The following is a 24,835-nucleotide window of genomic DNA, read 5'->3' on the forward strand; positions in this document are numbered from 1 at the left end:
ATCGACAAGCACCGGCTAAAGGCCATTCAGTGCTGGTTTTTTCTTTTTGAGTAAAGCATACTGGTTGGTAATAGTCGTTGCTTGATATGCAGTGCAGAGCAGAGAAATTTCACGTTAGATGGTTGAACTGGGCATAGTTATTGGACTACAACAGGTTAATGGCACCTTGACCGATTGATTGGCTGAATTATTCCATCTCCAACATAGTTTCTATCTATAAGAATATTAAAACCACTCCCTTTTTAAAAATTACTGGCACGACAGGCCACCAATTACAGGATAAATCTCAAAAATGGGGACAGCGACTAACTCGAAGACGTGATCGGAGCGAGAAGCACACAATCATATCCACCGCGAATCATCTCCACAACACCCAGCCCCAGTGGCATTCGCAAGCAATAACCTTATTGCGTCTTCCAATTAATGAGGATAGTACTTGCCGAACACTGCCCGATTAGGTGTCGGGAAAGAAACTGAGGAGTCTATCACCATTACGACTTGTCGATATAATGAGCAATAGAAATGGCATCATCGGCAGGGGTTTCGGACGAACGCATCTTTGCACCTTGACCGCATGAACCAAGGTATATAAACTGCGATCTATTCGCAGCTTAATTTCTTATTTTCAGTACATACATTGCCTCTCAGTCCTAACTCAACCACATCCTAAGACATCATGGCTCAGTCTAACCCTACAATTCTCACTCTTCAAAGCCACCCTCCGCCAAATCTGGCGCCCCCTGCATCGGACCCATCTATCTATCAAGCTCATCATGCCGCCTTTGCGGCAGAAGGACAGCCGACTACAACGGCTGGGTGGCTGGAGCGTGCACGTAAGGTGTCCAACATCCTTGCCCCGGATGCTTCGGCCAGGAGCAAAGAGCAAAAGACACCACGGGCTGAGGTTGCTTTGCTGAAGAGCTCCAGTCTAACCAAAGTACTGGGCGATGTAAAGTACGGCGGTGGCGGGGAGAGTTGGGAAACTGGGTACCAAGTTATTCGGGAGGTTGCTGCGGGGGATGGGTGAGTCGAGCTATTGGTAGGGAATGGGCTGCTGGATATGCTAATTAGACTTATAGATCGATCGGTATGTTATTAGGATACCACCTCCTCTGGTCTGTTACGGCACACATCGTGGGTACCGACGAACAGAAAGAGCGTTATGAGAAATTGATCATTGAGAACAACTATTTTCTCGGAGGTATCAATCATCGTTCCATCTCTTGAAAAGGTATAGTACGCTAAGTCTCCCAAGGAGCCGTAAACCCTCGCGATAACGACAGTAGAATCACTCGTGCACCATCTGGTGACGGTCTTGTATTCAACGGGTTCAAGAACTTCAGCACAGGAGGTGTAGTCTCAGATCTCACTGTACTAGAAGGAATCTATGAAGACACGGAGGGGCATATATTCGCCATCGTTCCAACCGACCAGCCGGGCATTGTCTTCTCCCACAACTGGAACAATATTGGACTCCGTCTCACAGAATCCGGCTCAGTCAAGATCCACAACGTTCCCATCGCCTGGGAAGATGCTTTAGGGTGGTCGAAAGAAACAAAAGCACCCATACCTGAAGTCCTCCAGGCTTCCTTCGCCGCTCTGCTCTTGCCCACTATCCAACTTGTTTTCTCTAATTTCTATATTGGAATCGCACACGGTGCTCTCCGAACAGCAAGGCATTACACTCTCACGCAAACTCGCGCCTGGCCTTTTGCTCATGAGCCTAAATCCAGTCCGACGGATGAGCACTATGTTCTTGCACGCTATGGGAAGTTGTTTGCCTCCTTGCGTGCGGCGGACGCGCTTGCTGATCGCGCAGGGAAGGAGATAGCAGATGCGTTTAACGAGCATGGGCCAAGGAGGGATCTATCTGCACGTAGACGGGGTGAGGTAGCGGAATGGGTTGCCAGTGTAAAGATTATAGCTACTCATACATCGCTGGAGGTCACTAGTGGGGTCTTCGAGGTTACTGGGGCGAGATCCACAGCAGAGAAGTATGGCTTTGATCGTTTCTGGAAGGATGTGCGGACTCATACGTTGCATGATCCTGTGGCTTACAAGGAGTCCGAGTTGGGACGATTTTGGCTGCTGGATGAGGTCCCAACTCCTACGTGGTACACTTAAGAGGGTATGCTCATGTTTAACTATAGCACTAATGACTAGGTAATGCAACTTCCCATACTGGTTCACAGGTATGCTAAGATTAATCCGATTAATATAATAATAAAGGACAAGTAAGGACAAGTAAATTCAACAATATAGCTACAGCTCACAGTTCAAAGCTACTTGTTGGCCGTATTCTCAGCCCAGCTTTCTCATATGTCCGGTCCACAGCTTCCATCTGTTTGATGCTGTCATCTCCATCAACCCAAGCCCCAGAGCTTTGGCCACCCTTCACCCTGCTCACAAATTCGTGGAGCTGGTAGAGATATGTAGGCCACCACTCTTTCGCAACGCCAAACTGTTCGTCCTCTGAAGGCCAGGTATAAGCCTTGACATGCTTAGTCTCCTTCCAGGTCCTCACGATCTGCCCATCTCGATGGGTCGTGTTGGTATCTTCCACATCAATCCGATGATACAAACTCGGAACAAGATGATTCCAGATCGTCACCTTCCGCTTGACAAAGCGGCTCTCACCCTGAACAATTTCGACCTCCTTCTCACCCAACTCAACCTCACATTTCGGCCACCCAAAGCCTGGCAACTTACTTGACCACGAAGTTGGCAGTAGCGGCCAGCCTCCCGACGCAGCAAGATCAGCAATCAGCTTCCCCGTCGCACCAGTTGCCGTTCGATATGTCGCTGTCATCGCCTGGTCGACCTGCGTTTCCTCCCCATGGTCAGACCCTACAGGTACGGGCCTGTACTCTGCCTCCACCACCTCCGTCGGTTCCTCTCGCCAAATCTGGCGTAGACAATGCATTGGATAGGTACCAAAGTCCATCATAGCACCGCCGGCCAGGTCATACCGCCACCGAATATCATCCGCAGGGAGCATCCCGTTAGGTGCATACTGTTGAGCCAGGGCGTGTCTTACGGGTCCTGCCTCAGGACCCTGGTGGATGAAGGAAAGAAATGTCTGCCATGCTGGATGAAACCTGTAGTGAAATGCCTCCAGTACGATTGGAGCACCGGGCTGTTGCAGTAAGGGATGATTGAAGAGTGCACGTGCCTCCTCGCTATTGGCGCAGGACGGTTTTTCCAGGAGGACGTGTTTGCCCGCGCGGATAGCACGCACGGCCCATTCGTAGTGGAGACAATTGGGGAGAGAGATGTAGACCGCGTCGACAGACGGGTCGTTGAGAAGGTCTACCGATTGTAAGCGGGATGTCACTATAGAATATACCAGAATAAGAATATACTCACCCTCATAGGAAGCATGTACAATAGGAATGTCATACTTCTTGGCATATGTCTCGGCACGATTGCGGTCTCTGGCTGCCACGGCGGCTATGATGACATCCGGGTGGGCCTTTGCGGGGTTGATCAGCGCAATGGGGCTTTAGAATCTCAGAATTAATATTTGAATCTGAAGCACCGGAGTGAGATCGACTTACGCGATGTTTGATGCGCCAAGAAGTCCGAATCGAATCGCGCCCTCCTTCTTTGTGGCAGGTGGGGGGCTTATAAAGCCGGAGTAGATGCGTTGTAGTGCACTAAACACCATGATCGCTGTGGCAAATGTAAGGAATTAATATGTACCGCCAATTGCGAGATGTAAATATTTGGTTAAGTTACGTTAATTGCTCCCTCACAAGCTGCCTTTTTTGATCGTTTTGCTTTATAAATCTGTTCTTTAGCGCTTCAGGTGTGGATTTAATCTGATTCCGGAGAACCCCGCGAGTTAATTGAACCCATCCGGAGCTAAGCTGGATATATACTAGCATGTCTTGGCAGAGTCTGTGCCTACGTGACTGGCTGAGTAAGCGGAAGTAGCTTACCAGTCACGCTTCCGATAATATGGGCTCAACAATAGGTATATGCCCTAGGGAAAAAAGGACATTGAACATGATGCTCTCAGTGTTGGTTCCTGACCAAACGTGACTGGTCAGTATCCCAATTCAATAATGGTCTCTACACAAGTCTCTCCAACTTACCCTTGCGAGTTTTGTCGTGAAACCTTCCGTCGTCAGGAACATCTGGATCGCCATGTTCGGCGTCATTTAGGGGTCCGGCCTTTCTCATGTACTTTATGTTCCAAATCATTCTCTCGAAGGTATGGAGATCTTGGTATATGGAGCCAAGGATATTAGTGTGTTCTTATCTCATCGGCACGTAGGGATACTCTTCAACGACATATCAACACGCACGGTGATCTGTGTGATCGCCCTCTTCCCACACCCAGGGCCAAAAGGCCTCGAAGCAATCATGCATGTCGCAGTTGCGCCCGGGAGAAACAACGATGTAGTGGGAATCTGCCTTGCATCCGCTGCGTTAACAAGAACCGCAATTGCATATTTGACAACCACGTACATAATAACGATGACACCCGTGATGGGCATGCTATAGAGGCAAAGGACTTGTCCACAGTCCAGGAATCATGGCATGACGACATGGGTCATACAGAAATGAGACTTGACAGAGACATCAGAGACTCTACGCTCCCAACAACAGATAGGCAGCTCCTCAACCGTGCAAGCATTGACTCTCAAACTGTCGACGCCTTACCAGAGTCAGCGTCTTTTCTAGGCGCCTTTGATCTTCCTAGCTATACGATGGATCTGGCTAATCTGCTCGCCTGGGGCCCTTCTGACCCTCTCAACGATGTACTGAATAAGGGAACTGGACTCAATAGTTTGGACTCAATTTGTCAGCAGTTCACAGTTCCGCCTGAGCCTTCCCCCGATTCTCAGTCCCCGATGGCAAGGTCAGCTGCTGGCAGAGATCCTCGAAAGCCATTACCTACGGCTACAGTAGCCTTTCATGAATCTGATCAATCATCTTCACATGAGAGGCATGAGCAAAGTAATCCTGCAGTGTCTAGCCCAATGTCTTCGACACTCTCTTTGGCTTCTTATGGCGAAGATGATATCGTAATCGCAGAAAACCTCTTCCATGTTAGCGCCGTACCTGTGGAGACGTATGAGAAAATCCATAGCTTCTATGAGACCCAGACAGGCGCCTGTTTCAAGAGGTTGGCTTTCCCGGATATTGACCGTCTCAACTGTTTTGTCCAGCTTTATTTTGAGCATTTCCATCCCCAAATGCCATTTCTTCATCCTAATCTTTTTGAGAACGACGGGTCATGGGTTCTAGTGCTTGCTGTGGCGGCAATTGGAAGCCAATACACTAGAATGGTTATGCGGGAGCAATATGCCATTGTTCTTTCTGGACTCTTGCGCGAAGCTATCCCCCTTGACGTATGTTAATCCTGTGAATGAGGCACAATTTGGCAACACTGACCGACCCAGGCCGTCAAAGCGCTGCAATACAATGTAATGACTCTGGCGCAGTGTACTCTTCTGCTAAATTTCAGCCTTCTATTCAACGGTTACAGGGGCAATATCCTCAACTTACAGTTTCTGAGGACCTGGCTGGCAGTATTGATTCGCCCTTTTTTGAAATCTCCTAATGAGAGAGATTTGGCATTGCTCGATCTGACCAAGGTTGTCAATGTTCAGAGCCGATGGCATGCATGGCTTCAGGCAGAAGCACGCAGCCGCCTAGCATATTCATTCTTCAGTACGTTCATATCTTGCTATCATTTGAAATGGCAGGGGAGCTAAGATATAGCGAGTATTTGATTCGTTCTGCGTTCTTTATCTTGATTCGCAGTCGAATTGTTCGATGGATGATTTTCAGCAAAGGCTCCCTTATTCAGACGAGCTTTGGAGCATTCGGGATGCTCATGACTGGGAGCTGCATCTTAAATATGTCCATGGTAAGTAGGGGCCATCTTCCCCACTACTCTAAGTACTAATGCCTACTAGACAACCCGGTACATAGCCTACAAGAACTTTTGTCGTCTAGCTGCCGCACCGAGTTTTCACTGGAGAAGTTATCAGAGTTCAGTAAATTAACATTACTACTCGGTCTCTTTGTCGGAGAAAAGCAATTTGTCAATGCGTCCCAATTTTCTTCTCGCTATTTGGATTCCAGGGGTTACTCTTCTGCTTCGCTCAACTCACAGACAAAATCCAGCACATATCGGACGCTCGATTCTAGATACAAGCTTTTGGTGCCCAACATCAACTTAGTATCCTCAAACTCGGTTTCCTCCCATAACCTGATCATCTACTATCATTTAACTTCTATTCTGAGATACACTTCCCTGCGTAATATATATGCTTACACAGGGTGGCTTGTTACCAGAGCGGAGAGTACCGCTGCCGGAAACCGCTTATCTCTATTGATGAAAAGTGACCAGGAACGGGCACGTACATGCGTGGTACACGCCGGTGCGTTGATTAGGGAGATTCGTGGTGTCTCGTCACCTGCCTGCTACCATTACTTGAGCTTTTTGATGGCGTTTTTATATTTACGGGTCTATGTGCGCCTCCAGACTAGCACTCCTAATCAGGCTTCTCTCCAAAATCAGCCTTCGCCATGTAGGCTGGTTAGAATCGATCGGGACCCCGATGAAGCGCTTGTGAAACAGTGGATTGTTGGAGATCCTCACTGCAGACCGTACCTCACTGGCGTAGGGCTCCTGCTGGAACCGGGGGTTTCCACACGCCTCATAAAGGAATGTCAGCGTATGCTTGGCTCGCATGACGCGTGGCCACATTTCCGAAATGGAATCAGCTCGTGCCTTGACCAGCTTGCCGGTGAGGTAAACCCTTTGACAGATATCCCATATTCGTGGGACTCGCCATAGTTTCATATTGGACTGAAGTAATATTTTCCAAAAAAAAAAAAAAAAAAATGCAAGGGATCCAAGTATAGATACACTTAGTATAGCACAAGCATCTGGACATTTTGAGCCAAAAGGTAGCTATAGAACAACAATACAATTGACCTACTGGGATCTAGTAATATCTTTCTTCATACACGAGACAGCGGGGTTAGGTTGATACTTAGCTTATATTCGCTTGGCCTCGGAGATCTGCAGTCGGATCCTTATAGAAGTTTGCTATATATGTACAGTACCATCTACTGAGTCACCCACTCCATTCCATCTGCGGAGCCGAGAAAAGGCCCCACTACCCGGTGGAGATACAGCCAGTCATAGTCCACCTAATGAACATACTATAGAAGACCGAAGGCCTTAGACAAATCTTGGAGTAGGCCTGTTGGTCGAGACTCAGGCTTCAATGCACATTCAGCTCGGTCATCGAGCATCAGTGGAGAAGCACTCTGGTGTGTGTCAGGGGGGACGAGATATAAGTAGCTCAACATGGTCCTGCATCTGAGAGGTACCCTATATCATTCGTCCATCTCATCCCCAGACCAGACTATTGAAGGACTACATGGATATCACCATGCCAAACCTCAACTACAGTGTTACAGACAATGTGGACTTGTCTTCCCTGGATGTTCAGGGAGCTGGTATTCTGATAGCCCTCGTCATTGGACTTGGGACTTTTCATATCGCTCGCAGCGTTTATCGTCGCCATTTTCACCCGCTGTCCCAATTTTCAGGTCCACCTGAAGCGGCTTCATCTACCTACTGGCTCTATAAGACCTCCCAGGCAGGCTTTCCGGAGCATGAATTCGAAAGGCTGCACGCTAGATACCGTACATCCTTCCCCAGAAGGAGACATCTAACGTAAAATAATTGTACAGCCTGCTGACAACATATTTACATGGAATCCTTAGAGACGAAGGCCCTTCGCATCGCCCCTAACGAACTTCACCTTTCGGACGTTCACCAATATAAAAACATATACAGTCAATCCAGCCCCTTCCCCAAACACGCCCCTTTCTACGACTCGTTCAATATCGAACACTCGCTGTTCGCTGAAACCGATCCCACACTGCACAAGCAGAGACGCAAAATGTTAAACCCGCTGTTTTCTCGCGCAGGTTTGCTCAAGCTTGAAGGGATTTTCCACAAAAAGGCGAATGTCATGATGAAAAAGATCGACAGGTTGAAAGAGACCCACTTAATCAATGTTTATGATGCCTTTCGGTAATCTTCTCGGTTCCAAACTTGGCAAGGGCCCTAAGCTCGAGGCTAACAGCATGAAGGTGCCTCACCACAGAGGTCATTATGGAATTTGCCTTTGCGCTCTCTGCAAATATGCTTGAGGAAGAGGAATATTCTTTTGGATCATGGTACCTGAGGGCATTTGACTCAGTAGCTAGCGACGTGTGGAAAACCAAGGAGTGGCCAATGGCACGACGTGTTGGAGCATGGCTCCCAAAGACAGTCATCAAGGCGGTGGATAAAAAGCTTGCCTCGTTTTTTGAGATTATTAGTGTAAGTCGTGGTTCCTCCCCCTGCGGGTCTTGCGTTATGTTTGGCTTCACTGACCTATATTTGCAACGAATCTCCAGTTTGCTGAAGGCTGTTTGAACCACTATGAGAAACATGGGAATACCACGTCTCATCCAGTTGTCTTGGACCATCTGACGTCAGTGTCATACCCTCAGAAGGTCACCGAGTCAATAGATATATTAATAGCTGGGTCGGACACCACCGCGTCTACGCTGACGGCAGCTCTGCAACATATCCTCGCTGACAAGAAGGTACAAAGCAAACTCGTGCGTGAATTACAAGCCGTGCAGCCTGACGAACAGGGCATTCTTCCACTCATAGAACTAGAAAAGATTGAGTATCTGGTATGTTTCCATTAAGTCACTGCTGCAGCAAACCCTTTTACCCAAAAACAGTGTTAGATGCTAATTACCATATTAGACCGCTTGCGTCAAGGAATCGCTGAGGATCGGAATGCCCGTCGCTGGCCGCTTACCGCGCGTCGTCCCCAATGACTTGGCTCATCCGTTGACCATTGATGGAAAGGTCATCCCCCCCGGAGTATGTACCCATTCAATCTATCATCAACAAACTATTCCCGGAAGGAAGAGGTAAACTAAATGCTCCAGACTATTGTCTCAATTTCCGCCTACACGATGCACTCCAGCGAAGAGCTCTGGGGCCCCGATGCCCGAAGCTTCAACCCCGAGCGCTGGTTGCAGCCCGAATCCAAGAATCTGGACCAATACCTATGCACTTTCTCCAAGGGTGCCCGGATGTGCATTGGCCAGAAGTGAGTGCTACCTCTACACTTGCCAGCTCCTCCTCAATGCTGATAATACCCCTAGTGTCGCTTCCGCCGAAGTCACCATCATCATGGCGTATATATTCAAGAACTACAAGCTCAGCTTCCCGGCTGACTTCAAGCGGCCGGAACAGAAGGACTTATTTACAATGGGATATGCGAAGCCCGGATTGCCCGTCAAGTTTGAAGCGATGGATTAGGGTTCGAGTAATTGTTCCGTGCAACGATGGCGCGCTGGAGCTTTAGCCTGCCTAGACTAGGGATTAAATAGTTTGAGAAAGGTCCAGCTTCTGTTCTATACAGTCCGTCCGCATTGAAATAGATACTGTATTACATCTTTACCAACCAATATTATAGAGCCCCAGACTCTGTTTCTTTGCCACAGAGTCTGTGCCAGTATCAGCTCCCCCTTAGTACCAATTGCCTAATTTTAATCAGCAAATTTGGGCAGCATACGCTGTTGCCTTGTGCATTTAAGCCGACTTCAATCGGAGTTGCAAGGGGCTCGCGCATATACGGATATTACATGGATTAGGACTTGCTTTACGGAAGATGATCGACAACCGGCTCCATCGGCTCCGCAATACGACACCAGCATCAACATTAGGGCCTCGACCCATCTGCCTAGTTAGATCAGGTAAATTTGTAACCTACGTAATTGGGTTTCGCTCGCTTATTGTACGTAGTACATGTTTTGGCATGGTCGGGGGGTTCTGCGGGGGGGACGGGGTTGTGCTATAGGATGCTATGTACTTCGGACCCCTGCTTTGTCCGGTCTCGGGCGTGAAAACCGGAGACTCGGTTTAGAAGTCGTTCTTCGGCTAGATAGGCCTTAACTGGGACATTGGCAAAGCTTAAGATTGGTCCTAAGTGGCTGCGATACCAAAGACTTTATAGGACGATTCCGAACATAACCTACCGAATCACAGCTTCTCATTATCTAACGATGACCCTTCAAAGTGTGACAAACAAGATTAACCAACTCACAATAAGAATAAGATAATTTTCTATCCGGAAAAGTCTTAATCTATGTATAACACTACTGACTACTTAAGGCTTTGTTCTGTGCCCGATTAACCCTAATGGAGTGTATAGTACGGAGTATTATGTTCAAACCTATAATAGATGAAACTTTACTACAGTCTGAGTGATATATAGGGGCTCTGCAGCCCATCATACGTGGCTTATTGACTCATTGTTGACTCTTCTCAGTTACCTTGTGCTGTACATAGTGCAATTATTCAGTATGGCGAACCTTCTTCTTCTTCTTACAGTTATTCATCTCCTGTTGATTCCCGTCAACAATGTGGCTGCAGACCCTGTAGATCCTCGTCCAAAAGATGGATCATGGCCATTGCTCGAGCCAAAGGTGGAGCCTAGCGGGCCAGACCATAGGCTCCCCATGTCAAATTTCCAGCGCCAGCCGCCCGAGCAGCCAGGCACTGAGGTGTCCGTGCCAATGCCGAATTCTGTTCAGCAGCAGCCGGCAGTAGGAGGACAGGGACAGGCAAGTCTGCCTCAACAGTAGCAGGTACAGCAGCAACAGGCGGGAGGAGGAAACCTACGACAAATCTTGCCTAAGCCATCACCAATGCCGCCTCAGCGAGAGCGCGCGGTATTCCAGGGAACAGTCCTTTCCGTGTGGGTCACATCTAAGAGATCACGAAATAATCACTAACTATATAAGGACATGCTATATCTCAAATGAAGCCAAGCCACGACACGTATGTAGGAGCTAAAAGCAGGGGCTTTCAAAATATTCCAATACCAAGATGGGCGTGGTGGCTCAATGTTCACAGGAACGTCCGGTAAGAGGCCTACTGAGATTGCATCGTGAGAGCCATACTAATCTCAATATTGTGACAAAGTTAATAATCAATGCTTAACGGATATATACGAGGCTGTGCTAATGAGTATATAACCGACAGAGCAATATTCGGTTTGCCGCCTTCAAAAATCGAGAAAGGCGTACTGTACAAAGAACAAATAAGGTTCTAGAAAAGCAGCGCAGACTCACGGGATATCCTCTCGAGGGTATAGACTGCGGATGTATGATAGACCAACAAAGGGGAATAGAGAAATGAGCCCGAAAACCGTGTGTTGAGCACGGCCTACCTCTAGAGTCTCACCATCTTGGTCTAGATTATTGAACTCATAATATGGGTAAACAATAAACCTGTTAGTCGTCTGTTTCTGTGACTAAAGACACTCGAGTCATTTCCAGTAGCGACCAAGAGAGAGTACTCGATAAGCCCAGGGAGAAGGCAGTTTGACCTATATTCGTTCCACCAGCCCTCCTTATCCCCTTCATCTTTGGCTCCTCCATTTGTCTCCCTCCTTCTTGAATGCCTCTATTTAGTACTTCGTACCATCGAGATGTGAACAAAACGTCCTTCCTCTTCAACATGCCTTCCCTCGACAAGATACGCAAGATATTTCGCCAATCAGCTTCAATAAACAACAGCCCTAATACTAACTTCTACAACTCCGACGCAATACCCCCCTCAAAGTACAAAGGCCCATTTAACCTTGAATATCGACCCAGCCTAGTACATGGTCCTTTGAGAAAGCAGCGGTGAATCATCGTCGCTCAAACAGCCTCTCTCTTTTTTGGCCCCCTGTACGACATTGCCGGAACATCTGCAACATCAGGAACACCCTGGTGATTATCAATCCTGACGTTCTTACACACATACCCAAAAGTAAGTAAGAGCAGTCTTCAAAAATATCTACCACATATCCATAAGAAAAACCTGTGTTAGAAAGTACGAACACTCACAGAATCTTGCAATGATGACGAGGTCCGTATCGACGGCTGTGTTGTATGCCTTAAAAAGAATGGTAACCAAGAATTCTGATTTTAGTGTTGAACCATAATACATATTTCAGTACATACAGTAAGGAAAAAACGATATACAATAAGTTTCTTCCAAACTGGGGGACGTCTATTAGTGCCATTTATCTAGATATATCCTGTTACGGCTGAACGCGGCTCAATGACAGTCACGGCTCGAGGCTTTGTACTTTAGGGTTATTATTCATGGGTCATATATAGAAATAAGTACATTGGGGATGTAGGGCTGGTCTTTAATTTTTTTTAATTTTTTTTTTTGTCTACGGAAATAGGTGGGTAGACAAAGACAAAGATCTATTGGTTGTACGACATGGTTGATATTGAGACAATGCTGTTCGGCAGTATAGCGTGTTAGTGGGTTATCAATGTTAGATAATGTTCTGGTGGTCAAGATGAGTAGTTAAAAACTGATTATAAGAGGGTGTCTTGACCATATGGTGCATAATGTATCGATAATTATCAGCATAACCTATATTTCTCACAACCATAATGTAGTAAGTAGTACGACATAGGACATACGCGATAGGGCTTATGGCCATCACGGGGACAAGCATCTTTCTGAGGAGAGATAACAAAATATATGCTCTGGTTAGACAACAATAATGGCCGTGTGATACTCCTACTCCTTGGTTCACTGCAATAGGTAGATATCGGCAGCGGAAGATGACCGATGAATCCCTATTGGCGCGCAATATCAACCCCTACATTGAGTGGGTCATCAGTTCCTACACTATATAAACCGACAACATCCTGGTGGATTGTTAACAAAAATTCTTCACATACCATTCTTTCAAATTATACTACTTCCAAGAGTCCACAGCTTTCATTACCTACAAACCATTCCATACTCCAGAAGAATGGCCCCTAAAATCGGTCTCATCATCTGCAGCCAGCGCACTCCTCGCGCTGGCCTTCAGATCGGCGCTTCCATTCTGAACGATCTACAAGGCACCGACACTGTTCGGATGAATGCCATCGCTCTCTCACTCATCGATCTCCAACAATGGAATCTCCCCATGTATGACGAGCCGGGTATCCCGTCGCAGATCCATTCTTCAGACCAATATGCCCACCCGCATACGCGGAGATGGTCGGAAGAGATCACGTCGTATTCGGCTTTTGTGTTCGTGACGCCGCAGTACAACTGGGGATATCCGGCCAGCATCAAAAATGCAATTGACTATCTGTATAACGAATGGAAAGGGAAACCCGCTATGATTGTGAGTTATGGCGGGCACGGTGGCGGGAAGGCGGCGGAGCAGTTGAAGCAGGTGTTGCATGGTGTCCGGATGAGACCGGTCGAGCGAACGGTGGGCTTGACCTTCCCTAGCAAGGAGACTCTGATGAGAGCTGCGGAGGGGCGGGAAATGGATCTGTCTTTTTGGGAGAAAGAGAGGAGAGAGGTGGTGGAGGTGTTTGATGAGATGGTTGCGTTGCTGAATCAAGCATGAATTTGTTGCCGATCGGATGACGGAGCCGAATATGTATATCCCTCATGAATATTAGTATAGCATTTCTCTTTGGCCTTTCAACTCAATAAGCGATCACTGGTCTGTTTTCAGCGACCGTAGCTGTTTTAGTCCGAACTCTAGAGGTTTGGCAGCCACCGCGGAGTATCCCCGGACGTATTCTAGAGCGTTCATCGCGGTCTGCTGTCGCCCTGCTATCATACTTGCATAATAAACCTTCGAGCGATTGCATCCTAGCTGTAATGGCGGAGGCGTACAGGTAGAAATTGCATCTTCCAGTACACTGAGCGTAGAGTTGACCACACAGTCCAGTACGGCCAGAAGCAGCTGGGAGTACCCGACAGGGGTGTAAAACGGTGCATTGAAGTCTCCTTGCCGATGACCAAATACAGTAATTGGTACCACCTCCTTTAGATACCAGCCCTCTATCTGATCATGTATGACAGTAGATCGTTGCACAAGGCTCGCTAGTTGCATCTCATGGTCTCCACTTTGCAGGACCCCTGACATTTCCCGAAGAAGCACAGGAATATCCACCAACCAGTCGCACAGCTTGGATCGCAGAGCAAAAGCTCGACTTGAAGATCCCGATGCCGTTTCTTTTGTTTGCTGTAGGAACTCCCGCCAAGGAGAGTCTGCGAGAAAGCATGGTCGTCGCTGGTTCAAATCTTGAATAATCTACTACCCATTAACATACTAATCCGAAAGATAGCAGGACCCGAGCTCACGAAAAATGCTCGCTGTGATTCAAGCATCGCCCTCTCAAAAGGCTGCCGAAACCGCGCTACATCACAGCGTTGAATAAGGGCCTTAGTCCCATGCGACAACTGATTCCACCGACCATTATCTGCGTTCGTCAAAAGCTGTAGTCAAGAATTAGCCCAGCACAGAATCAAATTACAATGAACCCACCTCGCACAACTGCAACACAATCGAAGCGCAAATCGTCTCCGACTGAAAGCAACGCTCAGGGTCACCTAGACACAGACGAAGTGCCCCAAGGCTCCGGGCGTATGTGCGCCAAGCACGCTCAGAGATTCCCCCCCACCCAGCCGAGAGATCGGTATACACCGTACAAAGACACGAAACCGCAGAATCCAACGCGATGTTACCCCCCAATCGACTTGGGATGTAGCGGTAGAAATTCCCATGCGACGTCAAAGGGAACACCCCCTGACTGCCAGGGTCATCCAGGATGTAAACCAGATTAGTACCGTCATGTTCCTGGGCCGAAATCAAGGGCCAGGGGATCCATCCACGGAATCCAATCGCATGGGGACCGGGCGAAGTGTATGAAACCGCATTCTCGCCGACACTGACACCAATCTCCTCCAGGAGATACTTCTTCTTCCGGTAGTGAGCTTGAAGGGTTGCATTTTCATTGACGAACTTATACCTTTTTTCATACCCTGGGCACAGACGCCCAGAGGTGACACAGGCCGTGCATGCTGGTGCCCTGTTGTCGCACTAGTTGTTGAAGGTTAATTCTCCTTGTCTCTTGGGACCTCCTGATACTTTGTGTGGCTTACTTTCTTCTTGCGGCGGCGGCAGGTCTCGCAGCCAGTGCTGTGGGGAACTCCCACCATGGCTTGGAATGGAAGGATGAGGGCTTGCCTGATGGTTTAATTAATCCCAATCAATCAGTTTACAGGGCTGAGAATCCTTCATGCTGACTAAGACCAGCCCAAGACACGGTATTTAGACGGGGCGCCAAATCATCATGTCTCCAGTGTCTTTAATTTAGAATTGTGGAGGAAGATCTGTCCTGCAGTCTGAGTGTTGCCAACACGACTTCAGGGCTGAGGTGTGTTACCTGTACACTGGAAGGTGACCCCCATGCCTCAGGCCAAAAGAGAAAACAGACCCTTCAACTTCACGGCGGCTAAAAGTGGACCATCCAGTCGATCTCTACCAACCCATTTCGTGGATTGATTCTGGGAAATCCCGCCCCCCCCCCAGTGTTCCCCTTTCAATCAATTTAGACGATCCCAATCAAACGCCAGATGCTGTGAAGAACGAAATTAAAGGCAACGGGGCACTCTGAAAGCTCAAAGAACCATGTCACCCAAGACCCTTTGACTGTTTCAGGTTTCAAGCCCACTATGAAGATCCATACCAGACAAAGCTCCGCCTCCACTTGTGCCTGTGCGACGGTGAACAAATCAAAGCACATCATGGCGGATCTTGAAGGCTGTGGCATCCGCAAGGCTGAGAAAGGTAGTATTTATTGCGCCTTCATTCCCATGCGAAGTCAGCCCACTTCTCCAACGCATTTTCTTTTCTGTATTTAAAGTCGCGAGCGACGATCACATTCTCTTAAACAGCTTTTCAATTTGACTCTACGGAAGCCGGTCTGGGACTGGTTTGATTCAATTCTATTTCGAACACATGTTTATCCAACCTGTTTTAGCGCTTTCTCTTGCGCTGCCCTCTCTATCAACTGCCGCGCGACTCTTCGCGACCCACTACAATGGCAATGTTTACTCCCTCGAGCTGAAGGAGGACGGCGGTAAATACTCGCTCTCGAAAACCTATAACCAGACAGCATGCGGTGGTGTAGGCTCAGCTAGCTCGCTGACCGCGGACACCGCGCGGGGCCTCCTGTGGTGCTCTGGTGAAGGAACCCCCGGTGCTTTGACGGCCTTGCAAGTCGAGCAAGATGGGAAGTATAAGGAGGTCGTGAAGGTAAAGACTCCCCCTGGAGGGGTCGATAGCGTCATGTATGGAAAGGACAAGCAGTATCTCGCGATAGCGCACTAGTATGTCACTCACCCCTCTCTCCCCTTTCCAATGATACCTGACTCGATACTCACCGCCGAATATAGCGGCAACTCCTCCATCTCCCTCTGGAACATCCCCTTCAAGGACGACCAGAACGTGAAGCCCTTCGATGTATTGGAGTTCCCCAAACCCGAAAACCCCACCGACAAACAGCCCAACTCCAAGCCGCACCAAGTATTCCTCGACCCCACCGGAGCCTTCCTCCTATCCCCCGATCTGGGATTGGACAAGGTCCACGTCTTCAAGATCGATCAGGACTCCGGCAAGTTGACAGCATGCCCCGACGATTCGCAAATCTACTATGAGACGGGAAGCGGGCCGCGAAACGGTGTGTTCGTGACCTCGAGCGGAAACCACACATACCAGCGGAGGAACATGCATCGGGAGTGGCAGACGAAGCGCCAGACAGGAAAGACCACGCTGTATACTGTAGAAGAGTATGGCAACCATGTGTGTTCATTCGATGTGACGTATGCGAACGGCCAATGCCCCAAATTCAAGGAGGTGAACTGCTTCATCCCTTGGCCCGCAGCAAAGCTTCCCAACGATAAAACGTCACTCTCAGAAATCCATGCAGCTGGACCCACCCTTCATGTCGCCGTCCGAAAGGATGGTAAATTTGACGGCAAGGATTCGCTAGTGACATTGAAGCCGGCTCAGGAGAAGGTGAAGGACGGTGACCTCTTCTCGTCGGGTGGGAAGACGCCGCGCAGCTTCGCCATCAATAAGAAGGGCGATTTGGTCGCTGTGGGTAATCAGGATTCATCGACCGTGGTGATCATCCAGAGGGATCCTCGAACGGGCAAGTTGCGGAAGGAAGTCGCCTCTCTTCCCGTTGGAGAGGCACCAGCACCAGATGTGTACGGCGGTCTGAGCAGCATTGTGTGGTACGAGTAGGGTTTGCTCACCTCTTGGGGAGGGGGATACATAGAGTTAGTTGCATATGTGTATATTCATAAGACCTTTGCCATTTGTACTTCAGGGTAGACAACGTGCCTGTCAACTTGAACATCTTTTGATGGATATATGTCTTAAAAAATATCATTTCAGATGCGGATCTTGCGAGTCATTCAAATACAAAGTGTAACAGAACACCAAAATGCCACCGTAGTGTATATAGACCGCCCAGCGATGGTATAAACACAACCACACATAATAAATCTCGAACTAAACAAGAAACCAGGGGAAACGACAAAAGCCCAGCTTTTCAATCATCCTATCGTGCGTGGCATGTACGGTTAGTCCAGCCCTAGGGTCATTCGTCGTGGGACCGACGTGGACGCATGACGAATACATTGTCACCCGCCTATGTCATCATTGAAGCGTAATCCTTTTGAGTAACCGTGACCCTCAACATTAATCGTAACATCCGTAAAACATAATTTGGCCGAAAAGAGCGTTAAAATTGAAAATCAACATCAGAAACTCTCGGCCCAATGATAGGCTGAGAATGTAGCTCACTTAAATTCCAATTGGAATGCTTTCCATTTGCCCCTCGCAGTGCGGCACCGCGGACAGCCTCGGGGACCTGGATAGCTCGTTGGCCCGTGTGACATGGCACTACCCGGGCTCGATGTGACATTCCGGAAGGATGAAGGCGGGCTGCTGATGAACATAGGTATACACTCCCGGCATACCCCACAAATGCACTCGGTACAGGCATAGCATTCGTTTAGCGACCAGGGTCGATGGCAGCTCGCGCAGTAAATCTGGATCTCCCTATGCCGAAATGAAGCTGGTGTCGGGTTCGAAAAGCGATGGTGTTGACGGGGAAACAGGTTCAACCCCGGGCTGGAGTCTGGCTTCCCCATTGGGCCCAGATGATTCGAGAACGCGAAGTTCTTTCCTGATGCCGTAGACGCCGAATCCAGCGAAGACTCGATCGATGGAAAAGGCTCGAGGTCACTGTCGCGGTTGCGTGCTGTTTCATACGGCGGGGGAGTCAAGGACTTGTGCAAAGGCGAAGCGCCGAAAGCATGTGGGGGAAAGGGACGATGAGACGTGGGTGGTGGTAAACCGCCAAGCGATTGGAAAGCAGGAGGGAGTGATGACCGATTCCCCGGAGCAGACGGGGCAGAAGTGATGTTCGAAATCAGAGGTGCAAGGGTCGGGGACCGACCGACCTGAGGCGGAACAGTTAAAAGCTGTTCCCGAAGAGACAACGGGTGGCCCCGTCTTTCCTCTGCATCTGATAGCGAACTCACCTCTGAGTTTCGATCATCGTCCGCCTCCGTAGCCGAAGTAGCTGCTTCGATCAGATCTTCCCAGCGTTTGCCTTGAGCCCATGCTGCCGTCTGTGGCTCAGCGGATAGCGCTTTCCGATCGCCCAGGCTAGGACGCCGGCCATATTCCTTCGACTTAACTCGTTCATGCTTAGGCTTTCTCGCGGCGGAGATAGACGCCTTGCGAGGCCGAGGTAATTTGTCCCTTCTCTGAATCGGAGGGAGCGTTGATGAACGACCAGGGGGAGAATGGTTGAGAATTGACGGCAAAAGCTCTCGCGGGCGTGCGGAAAAGTGGGGCAGCGATTCTTGTTTGAAGTGATCACGAAGGGAGGGCAGCTCGATCGAAGATCGCATGCGATCTCTTCCAATGTCGTTGTCTGAATGCGATTCCTACGAGTAAAATCATGAGCGTTTTCTTCCTTTGCAATTAGGAAAATACAATTGGATTTCACAACTAAAACCGAAATCGTATCACATACCATATCCGTATCCCAGTCTGAGGCTAATCGATTATGGTGCAATTGGGCTAACGCGACTGCAGCGGTGGCAGCAGCCGGGTGAGCTTCATCGATGCCCCGTGGGGTTGCCGGTGAGCTGGCATCAGCAACATATATATCTCGGTCCGCTACATCTCTCCTTGTCAGCATTTCAGGTCCGATGATTACATTTCTCGATAGGTGGAGAACAGACCATTGCGTCGTCGAGATTGAGTCTGGTTTGGGGGAGATATATGAGCCCGTTGATCCGGAGGGGTGGTGACCATCAAGATAAAGCTCTCTTCGGTGGCCGGGAGCTTCGGGATGTAGTGAGTCGGATGGGCCCGGCGAATATGCTCCTGCATGGAGCGATAGCGCTTCTCCTGTACGAATGCATAGCGACGTTAGATATGAACATGTGCGTTTTTCAAAGCCAGCGGATGAATTTAATAGCCTCCGCTGATCCCGGAAGGCCAGCCTTTTCGCACCATTGTACAGCTGCGATAGCGAGCGTTGTTGGGAGTGGGGCTTCCGATCGATCGGCCGACACACAAAAGACGGGGAGGGGAATACTCACACCCAGGCACCTTTTCCGACAATTGGAGCCGTCATTGTTCTTCAGGGGACAGACGACCTCATTATTGGCGTCGGTGACAGAGAAAGAACTAGTCAGAGACGCTCGAGGCGGCATGGTCTGCATGAATCCGTCTTTGGCAGCGGGGTGAGTGGACGGGGAGGCGAACAACTCTGGTGCTAATGTATGAAGGGAAATAATCCCATAAATCGATCAAAGAGGGTTTAAATCAAGCAGCAGAGCCCAGTCGGCAAGGACATGCTCCATCAAAGGAAATAAAACCAAAAAAAAAAAAAAGGATATTAACCCGCGATGGTTTAACAAAGAATGCGATCTATGGAGGGGTAGAGGGGTTCTGGCGATTAGGGGAAATAGTGATTCCAGGTGGAAATAGAATTGAAAGTCAAGAGGGAAGAAAAGTGAGAAAAGATACAGAAAGATCTATAGGGCTGTGGGGAGCCGATAAATGAGTAATGGTGAAATGGTCCAGTGCTTTGCGAAGGACGTAAGTGTAGTACTCTGGAGTCGAGAGTACTAAAGGGCTAAAAGGTGTCGTAGTAGTTAAAGGGAGAGGGGAAAGGCAAGCTAAGGTAAGTACTAGTGTACTGTTAGTGGGTAACTCCTCCAGGAAAAGCTAAAGAGGAGCTTTTAGTGATTGCCGGTACCGCGTGGTATTTGTAATTTATAGACCCAAAGTCAAGAAATGGGAGGACAAACAAGTCGAAAGATTTTGGAAATCACAAAAAACGGGACGCAAGGAAAAAAAAATCAGCAAGGAAAAGCGGAAAAGCAGAAAAGTAGAAAGGAAAAAGACAAAAAAAAGAGATCAATAATAGAAAAAAAGAGTGAGAAACAGTAGAAAGATATAGAAAACAAACAGAAAATATCGAGTATCTCCTTATAGTGTGTATGGATGGGCAAATAGACCGTTATAATACAGTCAGTAAGGTCAGGATGTACCTCAGGCCAAGTGCTCTCTACTTAAAAGGTATTACAGTAAGATTTAATCAATACTCGATACCTCAGCAAACTAAGCCCCGACTGGATGGGGGGCATTCAGCCCCCGGGAACCCCCGACCGCGTGGCATTACAACCGGTTATGCAGGAGGGCAAATAGGCTGAAAACAAAGATCTGAACCAAATTGAACAAAGGAATGATCTCTCACAGTGAATCAACTATGCCGTGGGGCAGGAGTTCATGAAAGCGCATGAAGAGAAAGGAGAAAAGAAAGAAAGAAAAAAAGAAAGAAAGAAAGAAAAGATATTCCCGGGAAGTAAAAAATAGCTCATCCAAAGGTTCAAGGCAATGAATGCACAGCCAAGGTTTGTGACATGGTGAATACCACCTCGTACCAGGGAGCAACAAGAAGTTACTACCGTAACTATAATTCATAGGATTGGATTTGTAGTCAGATCACAATCACCTATCGTGCATTGTTTTAGATACACTTCCATGTTTTGATGGGGGGTTGTTGGAAGTTATAGTAATATCATATCTGAGTAAGAAGGGCAGCTACCACCGTAGCACTTGGCAATAAGCATATCCCTTGACAGATATGATATGATGATTTTATCCCTTAGACTTGTCGCGTGGTACAACATGGACCGCCTTGAACAATAGAGAAAACCCAGCATTACTACTAGTTGAAAACAGAAAAGTAAAGAAAGCTGAAAAAAAAAAGAAATATGAATGCGATCTCCGGCAGAACCACCCGGGAGACATGGCTCATGTCTTATTCAAAACGTCGTCTTCAAGGTATAGACATACATATCTATGAAAAATATCCTCGCGTAGAGCTCATGGTATGACATGTATAATATGATATGATCTCGAACCTCTTTACTTTAGTCCCTCCTAGCATACATGAGAGACCACAGTATTACCTTCTTATCAATGACACTCCCACAGGAGAAGAAACTTTAGTGGATGTATGTGTACAGTATGTACAGAACGTGAATTCATTTTACCTCGGGTAACATAACCGTACGGTAAGAGGAAATTTTTGGGGGGGGTTATCCTTCTACTCCGTACTCCGTACTCACCGAGAATTCGTTTTCTAAAAGAGCTCTCAGGCAAATGATGATCATTCCTTCCTTAAAAGTTCAACTCTATATATTAACTAGGACCAGGCAATATCCTGCACTCCGAAGTGTTTCGTATCAAAGGCCGCTGCCTCCCCCACTAATCACCAATCCAATCTAACCTAGGGTATTAATCTGTTCGGTCTGAACCCCAATGCTAGGACATGAGAAATTTGCATGTGGGAATCTGGAAACGGTGGAGCTACTGTGACCATACCGTACCACACTAAGTAATAAGTGTGTACCTACATACATCCTGTATACAGTATGTATGTACCAGCATTTCGGGAAAGCCGGTGGGGACCGCTTCCCCTCTCTGAGAGGTTTGCGACAGCTGCAGGTAAGCATAAGGGGGATTTGCCAAGTTTTAATCCCTCGAGAAAAATTCAAGATTATGACCAAAAGAATCCAATAACCCTCCCAATGGCAGGCGAATTGATCTAATAGGATTGAGTAGATCGGATGAGATAATGGTTTAGAAGGGTTTAGCAGGCCATGATACGAAGACGCTAAAATCCCACCATGTGCAACCTTACCCCTCCTCTCCCACCTCCAGCTCTCCCCAGCTTCCCATGCAACCCATTCCAGAGCTCAGAGCTCGAGAGCTTTTCCCACTATCCCCCAATCTGGCTTAACGCGGTGGCGACATTCCAGCTTAGCAAATTAACTGCGCCGCCACTCCAGTTCCTTATTCCCGCGTCCGAGTGGGGCCATTTTGTTGAAACAAGAGTCCTCCAAAAAAAAAAGAAAAAAGAGAAAAAAAAGAAAAAAGAGGAAATGTAAAAAAGGGTAAAAGTTTCTGGGTTATTTTTATCTTCTGCTTCCATCTATGCTTCGAGAACGTGGCGATCGAAGGTTTTTGGCTTGTCGAGCCGGGGACAAGGCGTATACGAAACCCATGGTGGCATAAAAAGGAAAAAAAAAAAAAAGATATAAGTTAAAACAAAATAAGACAGAGCATATTGATTAACCCATCTCCAGTCTTAATCAATCAGTAGATAGGTTCTCCATATCCTCAACGACTTAGTGTGCTCCGGAACACACACTATTCTACCACGCGGAATGGAGGGGTTGGTGCCCAATTTATTTAAGCGAAGAAGACGCCGTTTATTCCGTGAGTTTTGATCTTCAAGAGTGAATATGACCCCTTCGTTTTCCTCTTAGTGTACTGAGACATGCGGTGCTTATCACCGTGACATTTATATTGTAGCCTGGTTTTATTTTTTCCTTGTCTTTTTTTTCCCCTTTAGAGAATAAATAAAAATAAAAAAATGAACCACTCATTGTCACAAAACTTAAGGGAACCAACGGTACATCCCTCGGGATGTACTAGTGGTATCAATTGCTCTGATGGTTTTGTATTCTATTTTGCACCTACTACTCGATATCTGGGAGGCTGGAGAGATATAACTCGGTACCTTAACAGTCAAATATGTGACAAGGATTGTGATTGTTCTGGAAAATGTAAAGTTTCAAACTATACCCACATGGCTGACCGACTCCAGCGATTGAAAATTTTTCTCATCAAATGAAATTCTGACAATCGCAAAAGTAACTATCAGTCCATCTATCATGTGGATTCCATCGTCCATAATTAGCGAGTGGCCACTTTTGACCCGACTTCCAGCGGTTCAGCATACAATGTACAGACAACGAACCTTGGTTTTGTTCTTTAAGAAGCTGAACTCTGAGAAAGAAAAAAGAAAGAGTCCTCATCATTCCTTGCTTTTAACCAATATAAAATGAACATCTTGCAGAATTCCCTTGATTGTTCTTCTCATAGACTATCAGGGGCGATAATAGTAATAATGTCTCATCATGCAACCTGCACGGCCAGCCTAAGCTCAGGGTGAGGACACCTGCATGGGGCGCAGAGCTGCCTGCGTCTCACTTTTTCTTTCTAATATATTTTTATTACGCTCCTGTTTTTCCTTTCTTTCTTTTTGGGTTTTGCAAAGGGGTCATGGGCCACTGCAGTTAATTTCCCTTTCGGGCTCATTGCATTCAATAAAAGCATTATGATTGGCGGATGTTGAGGCATGGGCGATATATGGTAACCAATCGAAAGAGAAGTAAAACGCGGCCTAGGTGACAATTCCCCACTGAATTGTGCAGCCATTGTAATCGCTTTACTTATGCTTGGCAATTAGCCGGTTGGGAGTGGGAACTGAGTACGTACCACCACAGAATAGAGACTAGAGACTCCAGGGACTTCACACAAGGGGTCTTTGGGAGCTCACTTCGGCAAATAAAAACTCGTATAGATATTCATATTATGACAAAACAGTATCTAGGGGCAAGAAGTATTTTTGATTCTATACATAGTGAGGAACGATTCATTCCCGAGTTCCAACTACCCAACATACTGGAAAGCCTAGTACGTCCCTAGTACGTCTACAATAGCTATACATAATTGCAGAAATATACCCTATTCTCTAAGACTCATCTCCTCCCAATGCTGTTATGTATAGAAGCGTGACGAGTGGAACTTACTATGGATACTCCATTTATAGTATGCCCCTCCCTCTGATATAGAATCCCCGCCACATTTTTGGGTACGGACCAATTAACCGAGAAACAATGCCAAATCGGATAAGTAACTATCTGGCCGGATGTTCGCTCTAGGTTTTCCGGGTTCCAGTATTCTGCCAGTCTGTGTAACCTAGGCATTACCTTCTATAACATGAAGGCTTGGGAAAGATTCGGGCAGTGGTGGAATTCGGCATCATCGTGAAACTCACGGGATTTGTAAGTATAAACCTCTCCGGGAAGTGAATTTTCCTGCGAACCATTCTCTAATACAAGGGACTTCGCGATGATGTAGATTCATATACTTGTGCCTCGTAGCAATTGTGCCGAACAAACCACCTGAAGACGAATCGAGAGGCTATGACTTGGAGATCTATGTGAACCTGGATATGATACACCTTACGCCGCCGCCATGGGTGTATTCTAGATTACTATGGATGTCCCGGATCTTATGATCAACATTGAGCTCCCTGGGAGACGCTCATCGCTGTCGATTTCCTATTAGCATCTAGTATCACTTCATTTGAGAACGAATTCATTTTTGTAGGCGACAATATTTAGTATGGTAATTCTTACCGTAGTCCTTGGCAGATACCTGAATATCCTTGTCTTATTTGCAGGAATGGAGACAAGCGTATCTTGATGCTATGCTGTAGGTCGAGTTCTTATAAAATGAAGATG

The 24,835-nt window shown here is 47.5% G+C and overlaps 8 protein-coding genes across 8 annotated transcripts; 5 read left to right on the forward strand and 3 right to left on the reverse strand.

The window, feature by feature from the left end:
• Positions 1 to 676: 676 nt before the first annotated feature.
• On the forward strand, positions 677 to 2,124 carry BDW43DRAFT_309639 (thermophilic desulfurizing enzyme family protein; the record flags this gene model as incomplete). The annotated part of the gene is made up of 3 exons (XM_032046744.1): positions 677 to 1,023; positions 1,080 to 1,201; positions 1,256 to 2,124. 3 exons carry the CDS (start codon positions 677 to 679, stop codon positions 2,122 to 2,124), a joined length of 1,338 nt encoding a protein of 445 aa, XP_031902110.1.
• A 32-nt stretch (positions 2,125 to 2,156) lies between these two features.
• BDW43DRAFT_271448 (Gfo/Idh/MocA family protein) lies at positions 2,157 to 3,774 on the reverse strand. Its single transcript, XM_032041431.1, has 3 exons — positions 3,558 to 3,774; positions 3,367 to 3,500; positions 2,157 to 3,309 (listed from the first exon to the last, which is right to left on the reverse strand). The coding sequence occupies exons 1-3, from the start codon at positions 3,665 to 3,667 to the stop codon at positions 2,270 to 2,272; spliced, it is 1,284 nt and encodes a 427-aa protein (XP_031902111.1). The 5' UTR covers positions 3,668 to 3,774; the 3' UTR covers positions 2,157 to 2,269.
• A 779-nt stretch (positions 3,775 to 4,553) lies between these two features.
• Positions 4,554 to 6,817, forward strand: BDW43DRAFT_309641 (uncharacterized protein; the record flags this gene model as incomplete). Its single annotated transcript, XM_032046745.1, has 4 exons — positions 4,554 to 5,360; positions 5,412 to 5,682; positions 5,738 to 5,881; positions 5,931 to 6,817. The coding sequence occupies 4 exons, from the start codon at positions 4,554 to 4,556 to the stop codon at positions 6,815 to 6,817; spliced, it is 2,109 nt and encodes a 702-aa protein (XP_031902112.1).
• A 604-nt stretch (positions 6,818 to 7,421) lies between these two features.
• On the forward strand, positions 7,422 to 9,484 carry BDW43DRAFT_318531 (cytochrome P450; the record flags this gene model as incomplete). Its single annotated transcript, XM_032048714.1, has 7 exons — positions 7,422 to 7,677; positions 7,759 to 8,071; positions 8,131 to 8,362; positions 8,440 to 8,724; positions 8,801 to 8,920; positions 8,989 to 9,152; positions 9,208 to 9,484. 7 exons carry the CDS (start codon positions 7,422 to 7,424, stop codon positions 9,362 to 9,364), a joined length of 1,527 nt encoding a protein of 508 aa, XP_031902113.1. The 3' UTR covers positions 9,365 to 9,484.
• Positions 9,485 to 12,789: 3,305 nt separating this feature from the next.
• Positions 12,790 to 13,516, forward strand: BDW43DRAFT_43695 (flavin-dependent quinone reductase). The gene has a single exon (XM_032050062.1). It carries the CDS (start codon positions 12,876 to 12,878, stop codon positions 13,467 to 13,469), a length of 594 nt encoding a protein of 197 aa, XP_031902114.1. The 5' UTR covers positions 12,790 to 12,875; the 3' UTR covers positions 13,470 to 13,516.
• On the reverse strand, positions 13,516 to 14,328 carry BDW43DRAFT_43616 (uncharacterized protein). Its single transcript, XM_032050061.1, has 2 exons — positions 14,216 to 14,328; positions 13,516 to 14,165 (listed from the first exon to the last, which is right to left on the reverse strand). The coding sequence occupies exons 1-2, from the start codon at positions 14,240 to 14,242 to the stop codon at positions 13,563 to 13,565; spliced, it is 630 nt and encodes a 209-aa protein (XP_031902115.1). The 5' UTR covers positions 14,243 to 14,328; the 3' UTR covers positions 13,516 to 13,562.
• Positions 14,329 to 15,781: 1,453 nt separating this feature from the next.
• BDW43DRAFT_43700 (Lactonase, 7-bladed beta-propeller-domain-containing protein) lies at positions 15,782 to 17,445 on the forward strand. The gene is made up of 2 exons (XM_032050063.1): positions 15,782 to 16,246; positions 16,313 to 17,445. The coding sequence occupies exons 1-2, from the start codon at positions 15,876 to 15,878 to the stop codon at positions 17,163 to 17,165; spliced, it is 1,224 nt and encodes a 407-aa protein (XP_031902116.1). The 5' UTR covers positions 15,782 to 15,875; the 3' UTR covers positions 17,166 to 17,445.
• A 280-nt stretch (positions 17,446 to 17,725) lies between these two features.
• Positions 17,726 to 19,660, reverse strand: rfeD (putative transcription factor RfeD; the record flags this gene model as incomplete). The annotated part of the gene is made up of 4 exons (XM_032046746.1): positions 17,726 to 18,883; positions 18,973 to 19,118; positions 19,184 to 19,352; positions 19,547 to 19,660. 4 exons carry the CDS (start codon positions 19,658 to 19,660, stop codon positions 17,726 to 17,728), a joined length of 1,587 nt encoding a protein of 528 aa, XP_031902117.1.
• Between the last annotated feature and the right edge of the window lie 5,175 nt (positions 19,661 to 24,835).

Source organism: Aspergillus alliaceus, assembly GCF_009176365.1.
Source record: "Aspergillus alliaceus strain CBS 536.65 unplaced genomic scaffold BDW43scaffold_13, whole genome shotgun sequence".
In the NCBI taxonomy this organism is placed as follows: domain Eukaryota; kingdom Fungi; phylum Ascomycota; class Eurotiomycetes; order Eurotiales; family Aspergillaceae; genus Aspergillus; species Aspergillus alliaceus.